Here is an 18,969-nt window from a genome sequence, read left to right as displayed (position 1 = left end):
AGTTGAGGAAATTCAAGCAGAAACGCAGACGGTACTAAACACCCTAACAAAGAAAACCTTCAGGATGCATTTGAAAAGTGGCAGAAACGCTGGGATCGGTGTATGCACTCCCAAGGGGACTACTTTGAAGGTGATGGTGCAGAATAAGATCTAGGTAAGATGTAATAGTTTTTATTAATATATTTCGGGAACTTTTGGATTGCACCACGTAAATTCCACAAATAGAAGTGAATTTCAAAGACTGTAGTTCCAGAAAGAACTAATCACCTACTCTACTTTGATATGACACAGACCACATAAAAAAACAACACATTCAACCATTCTTCTATTGGTGTGTGTGTGTATTTTTTACCATGGTAACACATTTGCCAAGCCACTGCCTAGCAAAGATAGGGGGATACACATATAAACACAGAGACTTAAGGGAGGGATTTATGAAACATGTCTTTGAGATTGGCTGAAGTACCATGATGATATACTCAGTTTCATAAAGACTGGTTCAGACATTCAAAAGTTGAAAGGTGGGATACACAGACAGCATGGTGATTGCATAAGCCTACTTTTACTTCTTCAAAATAAAGAAAACAGACTTATATTATTACCTCTAGGACATTATAGTCAACTTTTCCTGCTGCATACATGAGATTTCCTGTGGGTTGCATGGTACGGATCCGGAGTGATAGACTCAGCTGATCCTCAAGAGTCTTCTTCACAAGAGACTTGTCAACCCGGTATTGAGCATAACTCTTTCCAGTAAAGGAAACTGGGTTACGAGGTATGTAGCACGACTCATCATGGCACTTAGAAATATCAATGCTGCAAGTAGTCCCTGCAAATCCCTCAGGACACTGACACGAGTAGCCCTGGACTGAAGCATCAGGTATGCAGACTTTGAATGCTGGGCATGGTTGACGGGCGCACTCATTTACAATGATTTCACACTGTTCTCCTGCAATATAAAGATCAGGACATCAACTCTAAACTGAAATTCAAAACTTTTCCCCAAATCAGAACTTATCACACAAAGTCCATAATTCAATTTTCTGTACATAAAAGCTAAAGCTATACTTGTAACAGGCATTAAAGGGCCATAGGGTTGTGAGACACTGAGACTCCCATATTTTCTAGACATTTGGCTCACAGGTGGTGGTGAGGTTGTCAGACTTATGCACCAGCTACCTCTTACCCCCAAGAAGATTCCTGATATTCATTTCTGTAAGAGCCTGAGTCAAATCCATGGCCACAGTGCGACTGCAAGGATTAAGGCAACTGAAAAGTCTAATGACCTCATCGGGAATTGAACCCGCAACCTTCTGACTTGTAGCATAGTACCTCAACCAACTATGCTACTGCCAAAAAATAAATATTTATATCTTTTCACAACTACCTCAAAACACAGTGAAACCCCACTTAAGGTTCATTCTTGATCCACTGGATTTGAACACTAAACTCAGGAAAATCTTAAAAAATGTGGTAATTTAACATTATTATTAACTCAGGAGCAGTGAAACTGGATGTTAAAAGAAGCAGAATTTTAAATTGAGGAACATTAAATAGGGGTTCCACTGCAGTATGAGTATTAGTATGAGTATGTGAGGTGAGTCATAAAACTGGCCCTCACACTGCGACCTTCAATGATCTATTGTGCTTCCCCTTTGGATTAACCCTTCATTAATCCTACACATTGAATGATATGTAGGACTTTGTTTACAGGGGTGTCATAAAAGTCACTTGGTTCCATGAAGAACTGACCCAGGTGGTGATATCTTAAATATGCTATAACCTCACAATCACATAAGATTATCACCACAGTAACTGCCACTGAGCAAGTTGGCTGCAGTGGTAATGCTTCTGACTTGTATTCAGGAGCTGCTTGGTTCGAATCTTGGTTAGAACATTGACTATCCTGAGTCAGGTTTTTCATGGTATTCCTCAGTTTCTCCATGCAAATGAAAGGACAGTATTTAAAATGAGGCTATCATCACTTTCTCCCATACCCTTTCCAGTTCATTACTCATCACCATCAGATAATTTGAGTCTGTATAGTCTGAGTTACTGATAGCATTATTATATAAACTACAAATAAATAAGTAAATAAAGCAAAAGTCCTGGAGATAAATCATGCAGATGAACAGACAAACTAAAGATGATTTCCCCAGTAAACATTCATTCTATGTACTAAATGCAAAGAACATGTCAGAAATGGCATGCAAGAGAGACAATTTCAGACATATAGCAAAAATGTAAAAATGGATACATTCAAGAAAGTTAACTCAGAAATGGATCTCATATGGAGGCAATAAATTATATACATATACTCTGAATACATAAATTACACCAGCTGCACTGTAATCAACACGGACCATAATATTACATACATAAAATAACCCATCCAACCCAAAGGTGTCAAAAATATTGTAGTGATCCTATCCTGAGATAACACAGTTACATCAGTGGCCGTCAAAAAGATTTGTTCCTCATTTAAGTAAGAAGCAGGATACCTCACTGTAAGAAATCAAAATAATGACGGCTATGGACTGGGTGAGTGAGGAAAAAGAGTGGGCTTCCAGGCAGTTATTAGAAATATTTCTCCCCCCTACAGCATCCACACTGGCTCTGGGTTCCACTTCCTCCTATCAAATGTGTACAAGAAGCTCTTCCCTCAGGCATGAAGCTGACCTACATCCAGCACTGAGGTATTCATGGAGCTACATTTCAATTTCCCCATATACTTTCAAAACATGAAGCTTAATTAAGCACAGGGAAAATTCCACCTTTACTTACAATTATGTTATTTCCTTGTGACTGTAACAATCAAATCACAAATATAATACCAGCAGCTTACCTGCATATCCCTCCTTACAGTCACACAGAACGTGATGCTGATGTCGTGGTGACACGAAACTGGTCACATCCGTAGCAATGGGTGTAGCAGCAACTGTGGTGTCAAGTTCAATACGGTCCCTGCATTCACCATATGTACAGTATTTAGTAGTGCATTTCTCGCGAATTATCTCCTCAACAATAAGTCCAGTCGACTGCTCCAAAGCTTCCAGATGTTGGGTAAGAGCTTTACGAATGGCATCAGCTGAATGAAAGCTTAAACTTGGTGCCATTGGCTGCTGAGGTTTCCGCACTGCGAAGAGAACATCCAAATCACGGCTAGCTGCTTGTCGCTTGGACCTAACCTTCTGTGGTGCTGAAAGTCCACTTGGCTGGACGCTGATAATGACAACGTCTTTCACACGTGCCCCTAAGGCATTCCTCACTGCCCTAACGAAACCCTTACGATGACTGAGGACAAACTCTGAAGGACTAACATCCCTGAAACGTACAATTACTGCATGGTGTAGCATTTCTTCTGATACTAACTCCACTGAGACTTTAATGATACTGTGAGATGTGAATTTGCCATCTGAGACAGTCACATTGACACGATATTCACCAACATCCAATCGAGGTAGGGCCACAAGAGTTCCATCAGTCCGATCAATTTCAAATAGTTCTGATGCTGGGTTGAGTACTACAGTACTAGCACTTCCAGTTGCTGTGTCAGCTAGCCCAAATGTCAGTGTGTCATACTGGTCCTGATCAGAAGCATGGATCTTCCCTATAATGCCCCCAGGAAATTCATCTAGGTAGGAGTTCACTGATATTTCTAATGGTGTTATGACCGGAGGATACTGTGATTCTTCAATTACCTGTAAACATACAGGACAAATAAGAGACCATTTATACATTCATACACATATTATTCATTTCTATATTATTTAACAATTTCAGTGCCAGATTCCAATAGCTAGTTGCATGAGGGGGCTGAGTCCCTTGGCACTGCTGTCTAAAAGGGATTTACTGTACCAGCCCCTGATGCCCAGCAAACACTGGGACACTGGTGGGATGACAACTGGCACAGAAAAACTGAATTCATAGGAGAAATACATCCTCTGGTGCCAATTCACCCACCACAAATTCCACACCAACTACCTTAGGAACAGACCCAGGCCTCTATGGTGATATGCTACAGTAAGCAATGAAATTACAGCAAAACTTCATTATGACATGGAAGCCAGAAGACAGAATGAGGACCTGTGTTAATGGCCACCTGTGGTATTTCAGGATATTTAAAGCAAATTTAATACCAAATTATGATAAAAAAATGTTACTGTATTTAGATTTACACGCATGCCTTATTTAACTGGTGCTTTTAAAATAATTTGATATTTTCTTTTGTCACAACAGCTGATTCCAGCAGAGGGGGCTTTACCATAGCTCATGTAGAGAAGCATCATTGTCTCCTCAGCAAATCACTGATCACGTGCAAGGTAATATTACCAATTCAGAAAGATCAACTGGTACAGTCATTTGAATGATAGTGTCTATGAAGAAAAATGTCATAATAAAATTTTGAACAAAGTTCTTTACAAAGAAAATAAATGGAATCATCTTGGGATACATGACTAGACCTACAGAATATCCGAATCCCCAGTATGGTGAGGTACATTATAATGGAATTTTACTTCACTTCACCCCAGCTTACCAGACCTAAACAGTTACACCTACCTTACAGTAGTGCTTACCTTGACAACAACATATGTATCAGAGTACAGAGGAGGTGTTCCATTGTCAAACACCCGAATGTGCAACAAATAGTTTTCTTTGAACTTGTGGTTGAATCTCATTGCTGTTCGCAAAATTCCATCCTGTTCCAGCCGGAAGGCACCACCCTCATTGCCTGAACGAATATCAAAAGTATATGGGGCAGCATTTGGAGATGTATCAGCATCTGTTATTAAGAACTTAAGTACAGTGTAGCCCAGAGGTTTGTCCTCCTGTAAAATGAACATAATGACACCATCAATCAAAAGACTAATATAAAATACAGTGAAATCCTTACATAATAAATCTTTGTGGGGAACAGATTTTCTTCCACTAAATTAAAGTTTTCACCAAAGAGGGTTGTGCAAAATTACCTCAAGAAGCTGCCATCTTCTTACAAAACTTGTTGTATATAAGTATTATAAAATAATTTCTTTACTTAAGCAGTTAAATGACTACACAAACAAATATAATTTCACAATCAAGAATATAAAATTAATTTCTACAGCAGTTAATAACATATGGAATTAAGTCTGATATAAACAAACAACTTCTGCACAAATAAATACAATTATATAATCAAAAATATACTAATTTCTAAATTAAATATATATGAAATAAACTCTGAAAGAATCTCTGTCAATAATCCATGCAACTATGATGCCACAAGCTGCATTACTTTGATATATGTTCAATATGTGACATCAGTCACAAAGAATTATGGCTGTCCATAGAGAGAACAAAACTGATACAAAATTCAAGGCTCCCACAACTGTAACTGTAAAGAGTATTGTACTCTGGGACATGATGCTGTGTAGTCTGGTAGATGTTTACTGGTGTTTTCAAGGCAGTACATTTGTCCAGAACATCAGTAAATTTCCATATGTCATCATATGGCATGACTACAATCACATTAAATCATGATATAAGTTCTAGAAGAATACTTTCTTCTAAAATGCAAATTACACTGTAAATCAATTCACTAAACGTCGCACATTATGGACCAGAAAATATGTTCACTAAATATGGGAATACCAAATAAGGGTTTCACTGTCACTAACAAATAAAAATAAGAGAGAGAGAGAGAACAAACGTTAACCACTGTATTTCTAGTATGTTTATGGGAGTTGTTACTGAAATTTCACTTTCGTTCTACTTTTTAATGCAGAATATGTTCAATGGTTACCCACCTGGACAATGGCAGTGTAATTTGGCTGAGAGAACAGTGGTGGATTATCATTGGCATCTGATATCTCAATATTGACCATTACAAAACTGGACAGAACAGGAATACCACTATCACGGGCATGAACTTCTAACACATAGCTTGACACCTGTCACAGAATAATACATGTTAGATTTCTGGAAAAAAGAGTAATGTTAAAGAATAACATGAAGAAATTAACTTCACATATAAAATTTCAGATTTTCAATTTTCAATACTGGGTCTTTTTGGTTGACACCATGCGTCTGCTGTGTACCAACATTTCAAAGAAACATACTCCCTCCATTTCCAGGACAAATGTCTAGAGACATGAGGTTCATCTGAAATGTTGGTAAACACCTACCAGATTTTATGGTACCACAACTCAGAAGGTCATAACACAAGAGTATTCAGTTTCTAATTTTAAAGCTTCAACTGTGTATAATTTGCAGCTGTACTTTGGTCCTTCTTTGCATAATTGCCATGGGTCTTAAAATTACATATTACACAAGTTATGAACTTGAGAATTATATTCTTTGGAATCCCTGGGATAATTATACATGCATAAATTCATAAAATATATTACTAATAATTCAGAACATAAGAAGAGTTTAAACTGTTTACTGTATATTATTTGCAGATTCAGCTCAGTTTTAGTTCAACTCTTGTATGGCAGAATAACAAACAAATTTTTTTATCTTTCGTGAGCCTTTCACTTCACGACATGATCATCACATACAATTTATTTCTTGGAAAAGTAAGAAATATAACATACCATCTCCCGATCCAAATTTCCAGCAACTGCAATATAGCCAGTTTTCTCATCAACAGAGAACTGTTTATGTCTGTCTCCTCTTGCAATGGAATAGGATACTTTCCCATTTACATCACTATCAAGGTCATGTGCCAACACCTGAAATTCATAATGTGACACAATAAACTTCTTCACAATATCATTTATATTCAATGTATCACAATACTACCAAATCATTAATTTAAATGCCCTTTCTTANCCACATATACACGGCGCCAAATCCCAGAAGACTGCTTTCTTCAACTCATTTATTTGATCATATTCTACTACAATACGCAAGAAAAGTGGTTAATCAATATGTAAGTAGAAAAGTAAAGGTATCCCTAACAGGCTGTGGAGGCCCATAGGGTTGTGAGATATTGATGTTCCCACATTTTCTAGACCACCGGCTCACAGATGACGGAAAGGTTGTCAGCCCTATGAGCTGGCCGCCCTTTGCCCCCAAGAATGTTCCAAAAATATTCCTGGTACTGTCTGCAGTGCCTAAGCTGCCGACGGTCTAGTACTGTATTCTTTATACAAATAATCAGAAAAAGGCAGCAGGAAAAATATACATGTATGCAGATGCAATTCAAAAGCTTGTGTAATGTGACAAGAACATCACTGATATAATAAAGACAAAACTGTCTGGCTATTAACATGTTAAAATTCCATTATACTTGTATGTTACAAAATATAAACACACAAGTCTGATACAAAAGGATATGGTTTCATGGATTTTCACCTGTAGAATTTTATCTCCTATCTGGGCATCCTCCCTAATACGAGCACTGTAGGATGCCTGATTGAAGATGGGAGCATTATCGTTACTATCTGTGACTGAAATGTTGACAGTGGCATGATTGCTCAAAGGAGGAGTCCCTCCATCAACAGCTTGTATTGTTAGAAAATAGTCCTTAGCACGCTCATAGTCCAACTGTTCTGCTATGCTTATTACACCTGGAAGAGAGAGTAATTCCAAATTACTTTTTAACATGTCTGAAAACAGGATATTTAATAGCAAAAGTATATATTGTTTAAAACGGAGCAAATTTAATAAATCTGAAAGTTTTACATTCTGAATATACCAAAGGTCTAGAAAATAAATTAATAAATAAACATGCTATTTATGAAATCTTAAAATAGCAAACACTTTTAAATGTATGATGCAGAATACTGGTTTTAGTTTTGAATATTTAAAGAATAAACTCCAAACAAAATAATTTTGGCTGAAAATAAAAATTTTCTAAAGTTATTGGACACAGTTTATACACATCACATACTAACTAATCTACATTCCTGTGAGCTGACTATAAGAAATTAAATAAAATATAAATTAACTACTCTTAAACATGTCAGTAAACATAGATTTTCACTAGAAACAACTTAAGTGTCTAACTGTGTAAGGCAGTGACTTTGGAAATAAAATTTGTAATTTTAATTCATCATTATTTACTTAAAATAACATGATTTTTCCAGTTACAAGAAGTGACACCATAAGGAGGCAAATATAATCCTTTCACACCTAACGCTAGTGACGTTAGGCATGATTTTGGTTGCATGATACTAAGAGCAAGAATGCTATCCAAGGGTTGTCATCCCTCTAACAATGGCATAAGATATTATGTATTACTGTCAAATAAATACTGTTACCTGTCAGCCAGGCTGGTTTGCAAAAATTGTTGAAATATTTTTAAATTTTTGGCATGGGCACTGGAAAAGGTTCATTCATCCCTAATCTAAAACATTACTTCATATTTTTACCTTTAATGCATACTAGTTTCAAGAGTTGTGGCAATAAATTTGTGTATAATTAATTCTATAAATTCAAACAATTGACAAAAAAATTACATATAATGTACCTGACTTAGGATGAATCTGGAATTTCTTATGTTCATTCCCACCAACAATAGAATATGTGACTTCAGCATTGATACCAGTATCCTTAGATGTTGCCAACACTCTGACAACTTCTGTCCCAACTGCATTTATCTCGGGTACGATTGCATAATAGTACTTGGATGCAAATTCAGGCGGGTTATCATTGATATCTAATACAAGCACAGTAAGAACTGCTGTTTGAAATAACTGTGGTGTTCCCTGATCCATTGCTTGCACTGTGAGGTTATATGCAGCCTTTGTCTCACGATCCAGAGGTTTGGCCAAGGTAACAATACCACTATCTGGTGCTATCTTGAAGTGGCCGTTGGCAGAGTCCACAAATGAGTACTTGATCTTGCGATTAATGCCTGCAAAAGATGCCCAATTTAAGTAAAGTTTACTTTAGAGTCTTGGGCTTTAGCCATAAATAAGCACCAGATATAGTACATAAATCAACTGCAGCTAATTGGTAACATGCTACAACAATATCAATATAAGAAACGTGCCACAATATAGATGCAAACAACTCCTGTCCAGAAATCTTAAATGAGTCCCAAGAATTCAAGCATTAAGTGGAACCAATTTACTCAAATAAATTAAAGTAAATAAACACCAATCATTAACACATTTACTCAAATAAATTAAAGTAAATAAACACCAATCATTAACACAGCTTGCCAGTTGTACTATATAACCACACATGTGCATATATAAGTGTAAGTAAAAGGTTTATTAACATTCTGAGAGATGAAATAATGTAATTAGAAAATTAATTAATGAACTATTGTACATATACATTCTCAAGACCACAGAATAACAGATTTCCCTGAGCTATACTCTGTTGGTTACATATTACTGATGAGTAAACCCATGTGCTCCAGCTATGTGATGCCACAACTATTACAATATACATGATAAAATACCCTGGGGAACTCAGTATCATACATTAGAATGATACAGTGCTATTCTAACAGCACTACGCAGGGGCTGCTAGTAATTTTTGTGAATTTCTTTTTGGTTTACATTTTGAATCTGTTTTAATCGATTCCCCTTGTAATTTCCATCTGGGTAGGGTCACTTCACAGATGATACAGAAGTTTAAATTTGTAACAGTCAAGAGATTAACTGTAAGTAAAATACATACATACATATATACACACACACATCCCCCTAATACATGACTGGCAATATGTAACATTGTTTGAATTTTATCTTCTTATATACAAAACTGACTTCATGAAGTCCCTGAGTGCTCCTCTAATTCATAAACACAGATTGCAGTTTTCTGGGATATGACATAGTATATGGTCTTGTGTCCAACTACAAAACTACATGGTGTCACATCCCAGGAAGCTGCAACCTTCATACTCACCACTGTGAGAACCTCACATCTTTCACAACCACAACTTAACAGTGAAACAGTCTCAACATGCAACTGTACTGTCAAAACAAGTTGTGAGACATTGACCACAGAGCATTCTTATTTAGTGCTTTGCATTTTTCAATGCTACTTGATTCCAAAAATACAACTCACAGTAGCACATGACATCAACAGACATCACTGTTTAAGAGAAGTGAAATTGTGCAAACATAACAAACAACACTGATAATTCATTTGAAAATGAATAAAAAAAATCAATGAACTGATTTAATATAAAACTTGGCAGAATTCTTTATGGCAGAGCATTTTCTTGAACAAGGGCTTGCAAAAATATATGAAAAACAGAATCATCAAAATTATCATGAAAACAGTGTACTTCAATTAAATACACACATTTCCCAAATGTGTTCTTTGTAAATTTGCATTCACCTTAGATCTTAACAGTCACTTCTGTCAGATGAAAATTAGTTCCTTTGTTCCTTTCATCTAATCTACATAAGTTTATTGGTGAACAAACTGATGGAAAAGAGGCAGATACATTATCCTTCTCTTGTATTTCATAAAGTATCTGAAACTGAAGATGTGACGAACACTACCACTTCTTGTTTCCATTCATCTTTGTCACATTCTATTAACTTTCATGACAGAGGTAAGCAGTATGGAAGCATATATACTGCTTAAAAGTACATTTTTTTTCCATTTCATTTCATCAAATACAAACCACAGTGAATAATGTTTCAAACAATAGTTGTAGATCTTTTCCAGAGCTAGGTTTTGTGCAACATACTATGTTTTCAAACGGTAACCTGTTTATAACATTCTTAACATATAATATGAACTTATGTTAAGCAGAGGTTGTACTGGATCAACGTAAACTGCAGTCAAATTTTAAATTTTTTGTACAGATTCCAAATGCCAAATGTTATCAAAATCCATGTAATATTTTTGGAGATAAAACATGTGGGCTGACATATGTGCATTTCATACAACAAAACTGAAAAAAATATTAAATTATTATTATTATAGATATTCAAGGTTTGAAAGGAACAATAAAAATTCTGACAGTCATGTTCCTTTATACGAAAAGAATACAGAAGTCAAATGAAAATAATATGAAGTATGGAGAAACCATACATCAATTGGTAAACACGCATTCATATCCCTGTTGTATTAGAAAACACTACTAGATTCCAGTTCATTTTTTTGGTACATAATCAAATCAGAAACTAACGAATACTCATTCCAGCCATGTATATAATTTGGAGAAAGATTAACAGGAGAAAAAATTAAAGAGCCTGACAAAATTCATTATACATCGTTCCTCCTCCATCTTATTAATCATAACCAATACCTTGAAAAATGACTACACCAGAATCTTAATACAAAATCAATATCTGGTGTTTTCAAATCAATTTCACCATAATTTTTTCTAGTTACAATACAATCTTACGTTCAAACTTGTATGTTTGAGTACCCAATGGAAAACATTTTAAGCATTTTTGGGAAACACATGTACCTTTACCAGAGACAGCAATGTTGAATTAATACTTAACACTGAGCAGGTTGGTGTAGCAGTAATGCTTTAAACTTTTATTTGGGAGGTACTCATTTGATACTTGGCAAAGTCATTCATTATCCTGACTGAGGTTTTTTGTTATTTTCCTTAGTCCTGCCAGGGAAATGCAAGGACAGTACCTCAACTAGACTATGACAGTTTCCTTTCAAATCTTTCGCAATTCATTATTCACCAGTCATTCCACCATTTATCATATAGTCTCAGACAATGGGAGCATCATAAAATAAATAACACAAAAAGAAATACTTAAAGTTGTGGTTTTGCTGATTAATAACACCAGAATTTCATGCAAGAATGTGGCTAGATAACAGTGAAATGAAATTTAAAAAACCCACTAATGCCTCACATTTGAGTTCGAGGAACATTTCAAAAATGAATCAACATAAACTACATAATATTGTATTATGCACATTGAGAATATAATAATGAGACCGGTATAAATTTTTGTCCCTTCAACATATCCACCCCCTACAACTAACTGTTAGAAGATAGCTTTTTTTTTCTTTCTAATTTTCCTTCTTGTTTTAAAAGCAACCTGAACACATGAACCCCAGTTCCCTCTTTAGCACAGCTTTGAACAGAACTTCTGTTATGTGTATGAAGTTTGTAACCGTCCATTCTGACTGGAGGAGTGTTGTGTGAAAATTAAATTTTGTATTAAGTTAAGATTAACAATATTACAAACAAAGAGATCCGGCAGATAGCCAGCTCTTACATGTGGAAGGGACATAGTTCAAGTTTTGCTATGTGAACAGGAAGTAACATCTGGTACTTTCCTAGAATTCTGGCAGTTTCAGCAAAGTCGGAAAGGCTTTGAGAAAATGAGAGCTGACAGCTTGGGACAGCGATAACTTAGAAGTGGGACGGCCGGAGCCTCACACCCTGACCGTAATACATCAAGGGGCTGTCATCCTTAGCGTCAGGTCAGCATCTGCCAGAATCACATAGAGCAACATGATTGGGAATTCAAAATTTAGGGAACCTCCTAGTTTGAAAACTTAACCAATGGCAGAAGGGAGGAGTGGATTTCTCTTGGAGTCTGGGGTTCGTGGACCTCAGAATTGAGAGAGAGGGCATTCTATCTCAAAAAGTCTTGACACTACTTTCGGCAAAGTCGGACACTAAATTTACCACGACGGCCCTTCCGTAAAATAGTATAAGTACAGTTCAAATCAATCGTATTAATAAATTCAGTTGTATGCAGAAAGCTGGAAGGGATTAAAGGACTACTAAGTGCAACCGTCAAAAGGTGGGTGATTGTAGTGAAGTGTTCTTCCTGCCCTGTCCGAGCCAGAACCTTATAAGACCCTGGGATAGGAACCCAGCTCTACTGATTAAAGTAAAGAACCCAAAGAAGTGAGCGGTGGTGGAGTGGCGCACAACGAAAAGGGCACAAAGGAAGTGAGCGGTTACAAGTTCTCACAGTTCTTCAACTATGCTTGTTGGCTTAACAGGAATATCCATAGCTAGTGAATCAGATAGCAGTCGGTAGAAATTTATCATACTACAGAAACTACACTAACTATAAAGTATGGTCAATATAGTGAAAAACATTAAAATTTAGATCATGGCTTCCTGGGTTACAGCACCATAGAGTCTTGTAGGTGGACATAGATGTTTTGGAGGTGCATGCTGCCTCCATCTTCATGGCCAAAGTGTACAGACTTATATGGGCAGACTGCAAGGGTGGGGGTCACTCAGACACAGAGGAGGGGGGGGAGGGGGATGGAGCCCAGTCCGGGCTAATACGAGCAGCAAGATAGCAAGTGGAGATAGCAAGTTCCACCAAAGCACTGGAACTTACCTATAAGATACATGGTGTTATAATTCTATTAATCACTGCCATGAAAACTAAAAAACCTATAACATTAATATTACGTTCCCTTTCAGGAAGTCCAGAGTCTGGATATTTTGACATTTAGAAGCCCTTATTCAGTATTGCTCTGTCCTTTTATGATTAAATTCTTGAAACACTTAGATATAACTGACCAGTAAATAGAATAATAAATTGTGATAAGATCAGCTTACCTACATCTCGATCAGTGGCATGGACTTTGGTAACCAAGCTCCCAATCTGGACAGCTTCAGGCAGTATGAATAGAAATGAAGATATGAGGAGTTTCTAACATCACAAAATGTCTCCCTATATTGTTCAAGATACAGGAATATGCATTAAAGTAGTAGAGTTAACTTACCGATGTCACGGTCAGTGGCATGGACCTTAGTAACAAGACTGCCAACCTGAACATCTTCAGGTAATGTTGCACTGTAAGAGTCCAGAGAGAAACGCGGGGCATTGTCATTGAGATCTGAGACAAGAAGTTCAAGCTGAGATGAACATTCCCACCCAGGCTTGTCACGGTCTTGGACATGTGCGGTCAGTTGAAATTTGGACTGCTGCTCACGATCCAATGGACGCACAGTCTTCAGATGTCCTGAATAGCATAAAAGCTAAGATGTAGCAGATTTTGGAATTATATCTAATCGTTTGGTGTCTCTGCATCTTTGCCCACTTTTATGTTGTAAAGCACATTTTTAACAGAAAGAAAGAACAAGTAACTCTGCACTGTAAGAACTAAGTATTACAAGCACAAATGCAACATCAATAAAGATCTAAATGACTCACATCAAAGAAGACAGTAATCTAAAGAGTTACTGCTGTAGCAATCTCAAATCTTGCACGGTAAAAGTCTAATTCGAACTATGTAAAGTAGGGTTACAAATAAATAAATGTGCCATATAAAATTTGGTATCGACCATCTCCCAAATCAAATATCATCAAAATCCATTCAGCAGTATCTGTGATATAAAATGCTGACAGATATAAGACAAAGACCTCCCCATTATGCATTCATTTCAAGTTATTTTCACAAAGAAGGTGTAAGAATATAAAACAATATGCAATGCTACTTCAGACAAATCTTTCCTTCTCTGCTGTATTTCTTTGTAATATGTTTGCTGCAGGATAGAAATTTCAGTGTAATGGCCTCTGCTGCCATGTGCCTCTTTGTGTTCTTTTTCTCTTGTTTACATACCTGCAGCTTTATCAAGAGAAAAGTGATCGGCTCCTTCTCCAGTGAGATAGAAACGTAGGTTGGCATTTGGCTCCTCGTCAATATCTGTTGCTAGGACAGTAAGCACGTAACTGCCTGCATGAATACCTTCAGATAGAACTTCCCGATATCGGTACCGCAGACAGTAGGGAGGATTATCTGTAATCATATTACATTTACTGACTGTAATTTGATCCTGAAAATTAATTATAACAAAAGAATTTGACTTTGTGTTATTCATCATTAACTGACTTACTCTTGGATAACAGAATAAAAAAGATTCAACAAAACTAAAAAATAGCAAATTCCATCATCATCATCATCATCATCATCATCCTTTCTAATGCAGGGTCAGTGAGATCTGTTACGGGAATTACAAAACAGACTACTTCCATTACTACAAAAATCTACAACAGTTCTTTATCATTTTGGTTGATATTTTGAAACCGATCCTGGAATCCTGTCAGAGCTCATCCTGTCAGTGCCTTCTTCCCAATTTTCTCTGTATTTCTATAAATTATGTTATTTACTATATCTATAGTTTTCCCATAATTTCCAAGTTTGTATCCAAAGTCCGCCCCATGAAATATGTTTCTACAGATAAACATTTTATTGGCATAACTGTTACATCACTGATAGAGGAAATGCTGGCTCAGACAGCCTGTCCAAAGACTTACAGGTAGCAACCCTACCACTGGAATACCATACTCTGGATAGCAATCAAACTTCTAAAGGCTTTCAAAGTATTACATAAACAAGACTTGACTGGGAATCATAAAGATGGTCCATACTCACCTGACCATATCCTACGCAATTTAATCCGGATCTATCCTCATTACCTCTTTACCTCCAAGATCTACATCAATATTATCTTGTAAATTTGTTCACGCATCATGAAGATGTTTCATCAGATATATTCTATGTCATGTCTTGTAACCATGCACAAGTTACACTTCCAGATCAGTGAAACCTCTCTAATATGAACATGTGGACAACAATACAAGAATTCTACAAACTATATACTTTCTCCTTGTATAATATCCTACACTTTTTTACTTCATTTATCTCTCTCAGATCTGTTTTCAAATATCTGCAAATTATTATTTCATTCACAGGGGAAAACACTGTTACACAAATATACACAAGCGCAAAACAATATTACTTACCATTAGCATCCAAAATATCAATGGTAACTTTGGTAGTGGCAATAAATTTTCCATCAGTAGCTGTGACATCTAGAACATAATTGCTTACACTTTCCCGATCCAGGGGCTTTGCCACATATACTTCACCAGTTTGACGAATTTGGAACTGTGACCTAGGGTCCCCACCAGTAATATAGAATTCTACTGGTGACACAAGATCCACATCACGATCCTTTGTGTCTAGCGCCACCACTACAGTTCCTGGCAGGGCATCCTCATTTACTGGAGAAAGAACACATATAAACCATCCATATTACATGCTACTGACAAATGAGAGCCTAAACTGAAATGTTTCCTTTGTCTCATAGGACCTGAGGTTCTTGGAGTCGTGATTAGGAAGAATTCTATCTTTTGGGATATAATATTATGTAGTCCATTGAAAATCAACTGACTTTACAGAGGAACATATCAACTCCACCTTCAATGTCAAAGTATAAGCCACACAAGAAACCAGTGTGAAGCAGGCAGCAAAATGCTGTGCTTGCTACCTGCTTCATCCCAGAAGATATACCTCTTTCCTTTACCTAATACAGACTAACACTTGGAACTGGAAAACTCAACACCACATACCAAGACCCAAGATACAACCCTGAACTTCTTCCACCCACCTCACAACCTACCTCTCTATGATCCATTTTAATATTAACCTCCCACCTTCTCTTTTTCTTCTAAGCTACCACTTTTCAAAAAGATTTCCCCCACCAAAACTCTGTACACATTCTTGTCTCCCTATTTGAGCTAAATGTTTGGCCAATTCCAACCTACAATCCAGTACCCTAATAATATTATATGAATTGTACAAACTGAGATTTTCATTACACAATATCCTAAATGGCCCACTTACACCAAACATTTTCCAAAAATGGCCATGTACATACATCCAAACACAAGCGCTCACAAATCAATAATTCCATCAAAATCAGCCTAAAATATATATATAAAAAGAAGTTCGGTCTGTGATCTTGTTTTTTATGAATACTTTCAGTGTCACACCCAGGAACTTAAATGCAAACTCTCTATTTTTCAAACACAGCATTACAGTAGAATTTCTTGTATTTTGAAATTCTTTCATATATTTAAAGTCATATCGTGGAATATACATTCATCTTTACTGAGGTTTATAATCCAGAGTACTTTAACAGAATTTCCTTGTATTTTTAAATTCATATTATAATAAATAAATTTATAAAAACAAATCCTCTCCTGAAAATCCTATAATGGGCACTCACCTGTAGCGAGGTAGTGTCGGTTTGTAAAGACTGGTGGATTATCATTATAGTCCATGAGCTTAATATAAACGGTTGTGCGAGCAAAGTGTTTGGGGCTGCCATTGTCAGTGGCTACAACCTGGAACATGAATTCTGACTGCTGTTCCTTATCCAACTGTACTAATGTGGTAATCCAACCAGTATAGGCATCCACTGCAAACACATTTGCTAGTTCACCAATGTCAGATCCAAATGCATAACGCACTTCTCCATTGCTTCCTTGGTCTCTGTCATGTGCAATGACTGGAACATAAGAAGATTACATTGTAATCTGATAACAAGGTTAGGAGAGAAAAAGATTACTATGGTAGTGAGCATATTGGTGTAGCAGTAACACTTCAGACTTTTATTCAGAAGGTGCCTGGTTTGAATCTATAATGACTGAGATTTTTAGTGGTTTCTCTCAGATCCTGCAGGTGAGTGTCTAGACTGTAACTCAATCAGGGCGCAACCACTTCCTTTCAAATCCTTTCTAATTCAGCAATCATCACATGATGCTACATAATCTAGATATGTGAGCACCATAAAAGAAATACAATGAATTGGTCACATAAAAAGAATGGATAGAACAACAATGTTGAGGGCAACAGAATTAAAATGTAATGGAGAGAAACGTATGTAATGGCCCTGAGCATGGTTTCACGAGGTAATGGAAGACATCAAGAGGAGAAGAAAGTGTGTGCAAGAAACTCGAAAGGAAAGACTGTGAGAACAAAGAGAGCCATAGAGCCATATAAAATGGAAATGATAACAACTCATCTTAATAATCATTTAATTCTATTTACATTCAAACCTGAGTATTGTAGCTGCGTTCCTGCATCAGGTGACCATGTACACCAACAGACACTGAATTCAAACTGTTCAAACCAAACAATCTATCTGACAGACTTTGTTCAAATTATTAGCACTCACCTAGTACTGTATCTTTTGTGTTCGGGAAAGTGTTGTTGTGTGAATCACTCATTTTGTACTAAAACAGGTAAAACAATTTTTGTCTCTGATAAACCTACTTTTCCATTGTTACTGAACATATTACTACGGGAAACTTTCTCTGTCATGATGCCTAACAGATATGTTACCAACACAGCTAACAGTTTACTGATATCTACCAAGAAATAAACGTTTCTAATCGCCGAGCGGATACTTTTCAGTCCAGTGTGACATAAAAGTTTACAACACTTCAGTCTTTTTCACCTTACATGTTTCAATTCAAAAGAATCATCCTCAGAGGTGCACCACTACGATCAGGAAACACTGTCACATAAGATGTTTTAACCATATGCACTTAAGCTATGAATAATGCTCACTATATAAATTTTGTTATTATCATGGTTGGTTTTGGTGTTTGTCCTAGGCATTCACAATGGCGCTTCTTGAAGAGTAGACTTCCGTATGATGCCGTTTCTTTTAGGCGTATTTGCTGGGTATTCTGACTGGGATTTTTCACTGCACGCAATATGATATTCACTTTTCATACATTAGCCTCCCAATGTATTTAAAATTTATTAAAATTTTCTTTTGGATGTAAAAAATTAGATATTATGCTAAAATATCGTGAGCCGACATTGGGTCATGTTGTTTTCTTCCTGATGGTGGGAGATGTCATTTATTTCTCTTGATTTTATGTTCTTATTATTAGTCGTGTAGTTTACGTGCGTGCTGTGTCAAATTAGTTTCTAATCTGTCTTCCTGCAGTGAATACATTAATTTGGTAGCTGTTATACCATGATTTAGTTAACAGAGAATGATGTGAGGTCTTTAACATAAAATTCCAGAAATAAATGCTCTACTTGATATTTTTCAGTTTCATATTCTGCAGCTTTTAAAAAATTCACCTATAAAATGAAACAAATAAATAAATGATTTTGGTTATTATTTGGTATCAGCTGTGGTATTCAAGTTAGTAACATAGTTCTCTGCCAGTCGCGGTAGCCGAGTGGTCTAAGGCATGCACTGTCTTTGCTCACTCAGAAGCCAGGATCGTGGGTTAGAATCCCACTCAGGGCATGGAT

The 18,969-nt window shown here is 36.5% G+C and overlaps 1 protein-coding gene across 1 annotated transcript in view; it reads right to left on the bottom strand.

Annotated features, from left to right (window-relative positions):
* The window catches only part of LOC111870222 (fat-like cadherin-related tumor suppressor homolog), a gene marked incomplete at its 5' end in the record, with an annotated part of 105,677 nt that overhangs the window by 23,195 nt on the left and 63,513 nt on the right, over positions 1-18,969 (bottom strand). Inside the window, 11 exon segments of the mRNA XM_033753719.1 lie at positions 603-949; positions 2,846-3,701; positions 4,578-4,829; positions 5,787-5,930; positions 6,576-6,713; positions 7,339-7,553; positions 8,456-8,842; positions 13,627-13,866; positions 14,467-14,643; positions 15,651-15,911; positions 16,919-17,200. Of these exon segments, the coding sequence (XP_033609610.1) occupies positions 603-949; positions 2,846-3,701; positions 4,578-4,829; positions 5,787-5,930; positions 6,576-6,713; positions 7,339-7,553; positions 8,456-8,842; positions 13,627-13,866; positions 14,467-14,643; positions 15,651-15,911; positions 16,919-17,200 (3,299 nt within the window).

Source organism: Cryptotermes secundus, unplaced genomic scaffold (assembly GCF_002891405.2).
Source record: "Cryptotermes secundus unplaced genomic scaffold, Csec_1.0 scaffold1412, whole genome shotgun sequence".
Taxonomy (NCBI): Eukaryota; Metazoa; Arthropoda; class Insecta; order Blattodea; family Kalotermitidae; genus Cryptotermes; species Cryptotermes secundus.
Note: the sequence above shows the minus strand (reverse complement) of the source record. Positions and strands in the feature narration are given on the sequence as shown.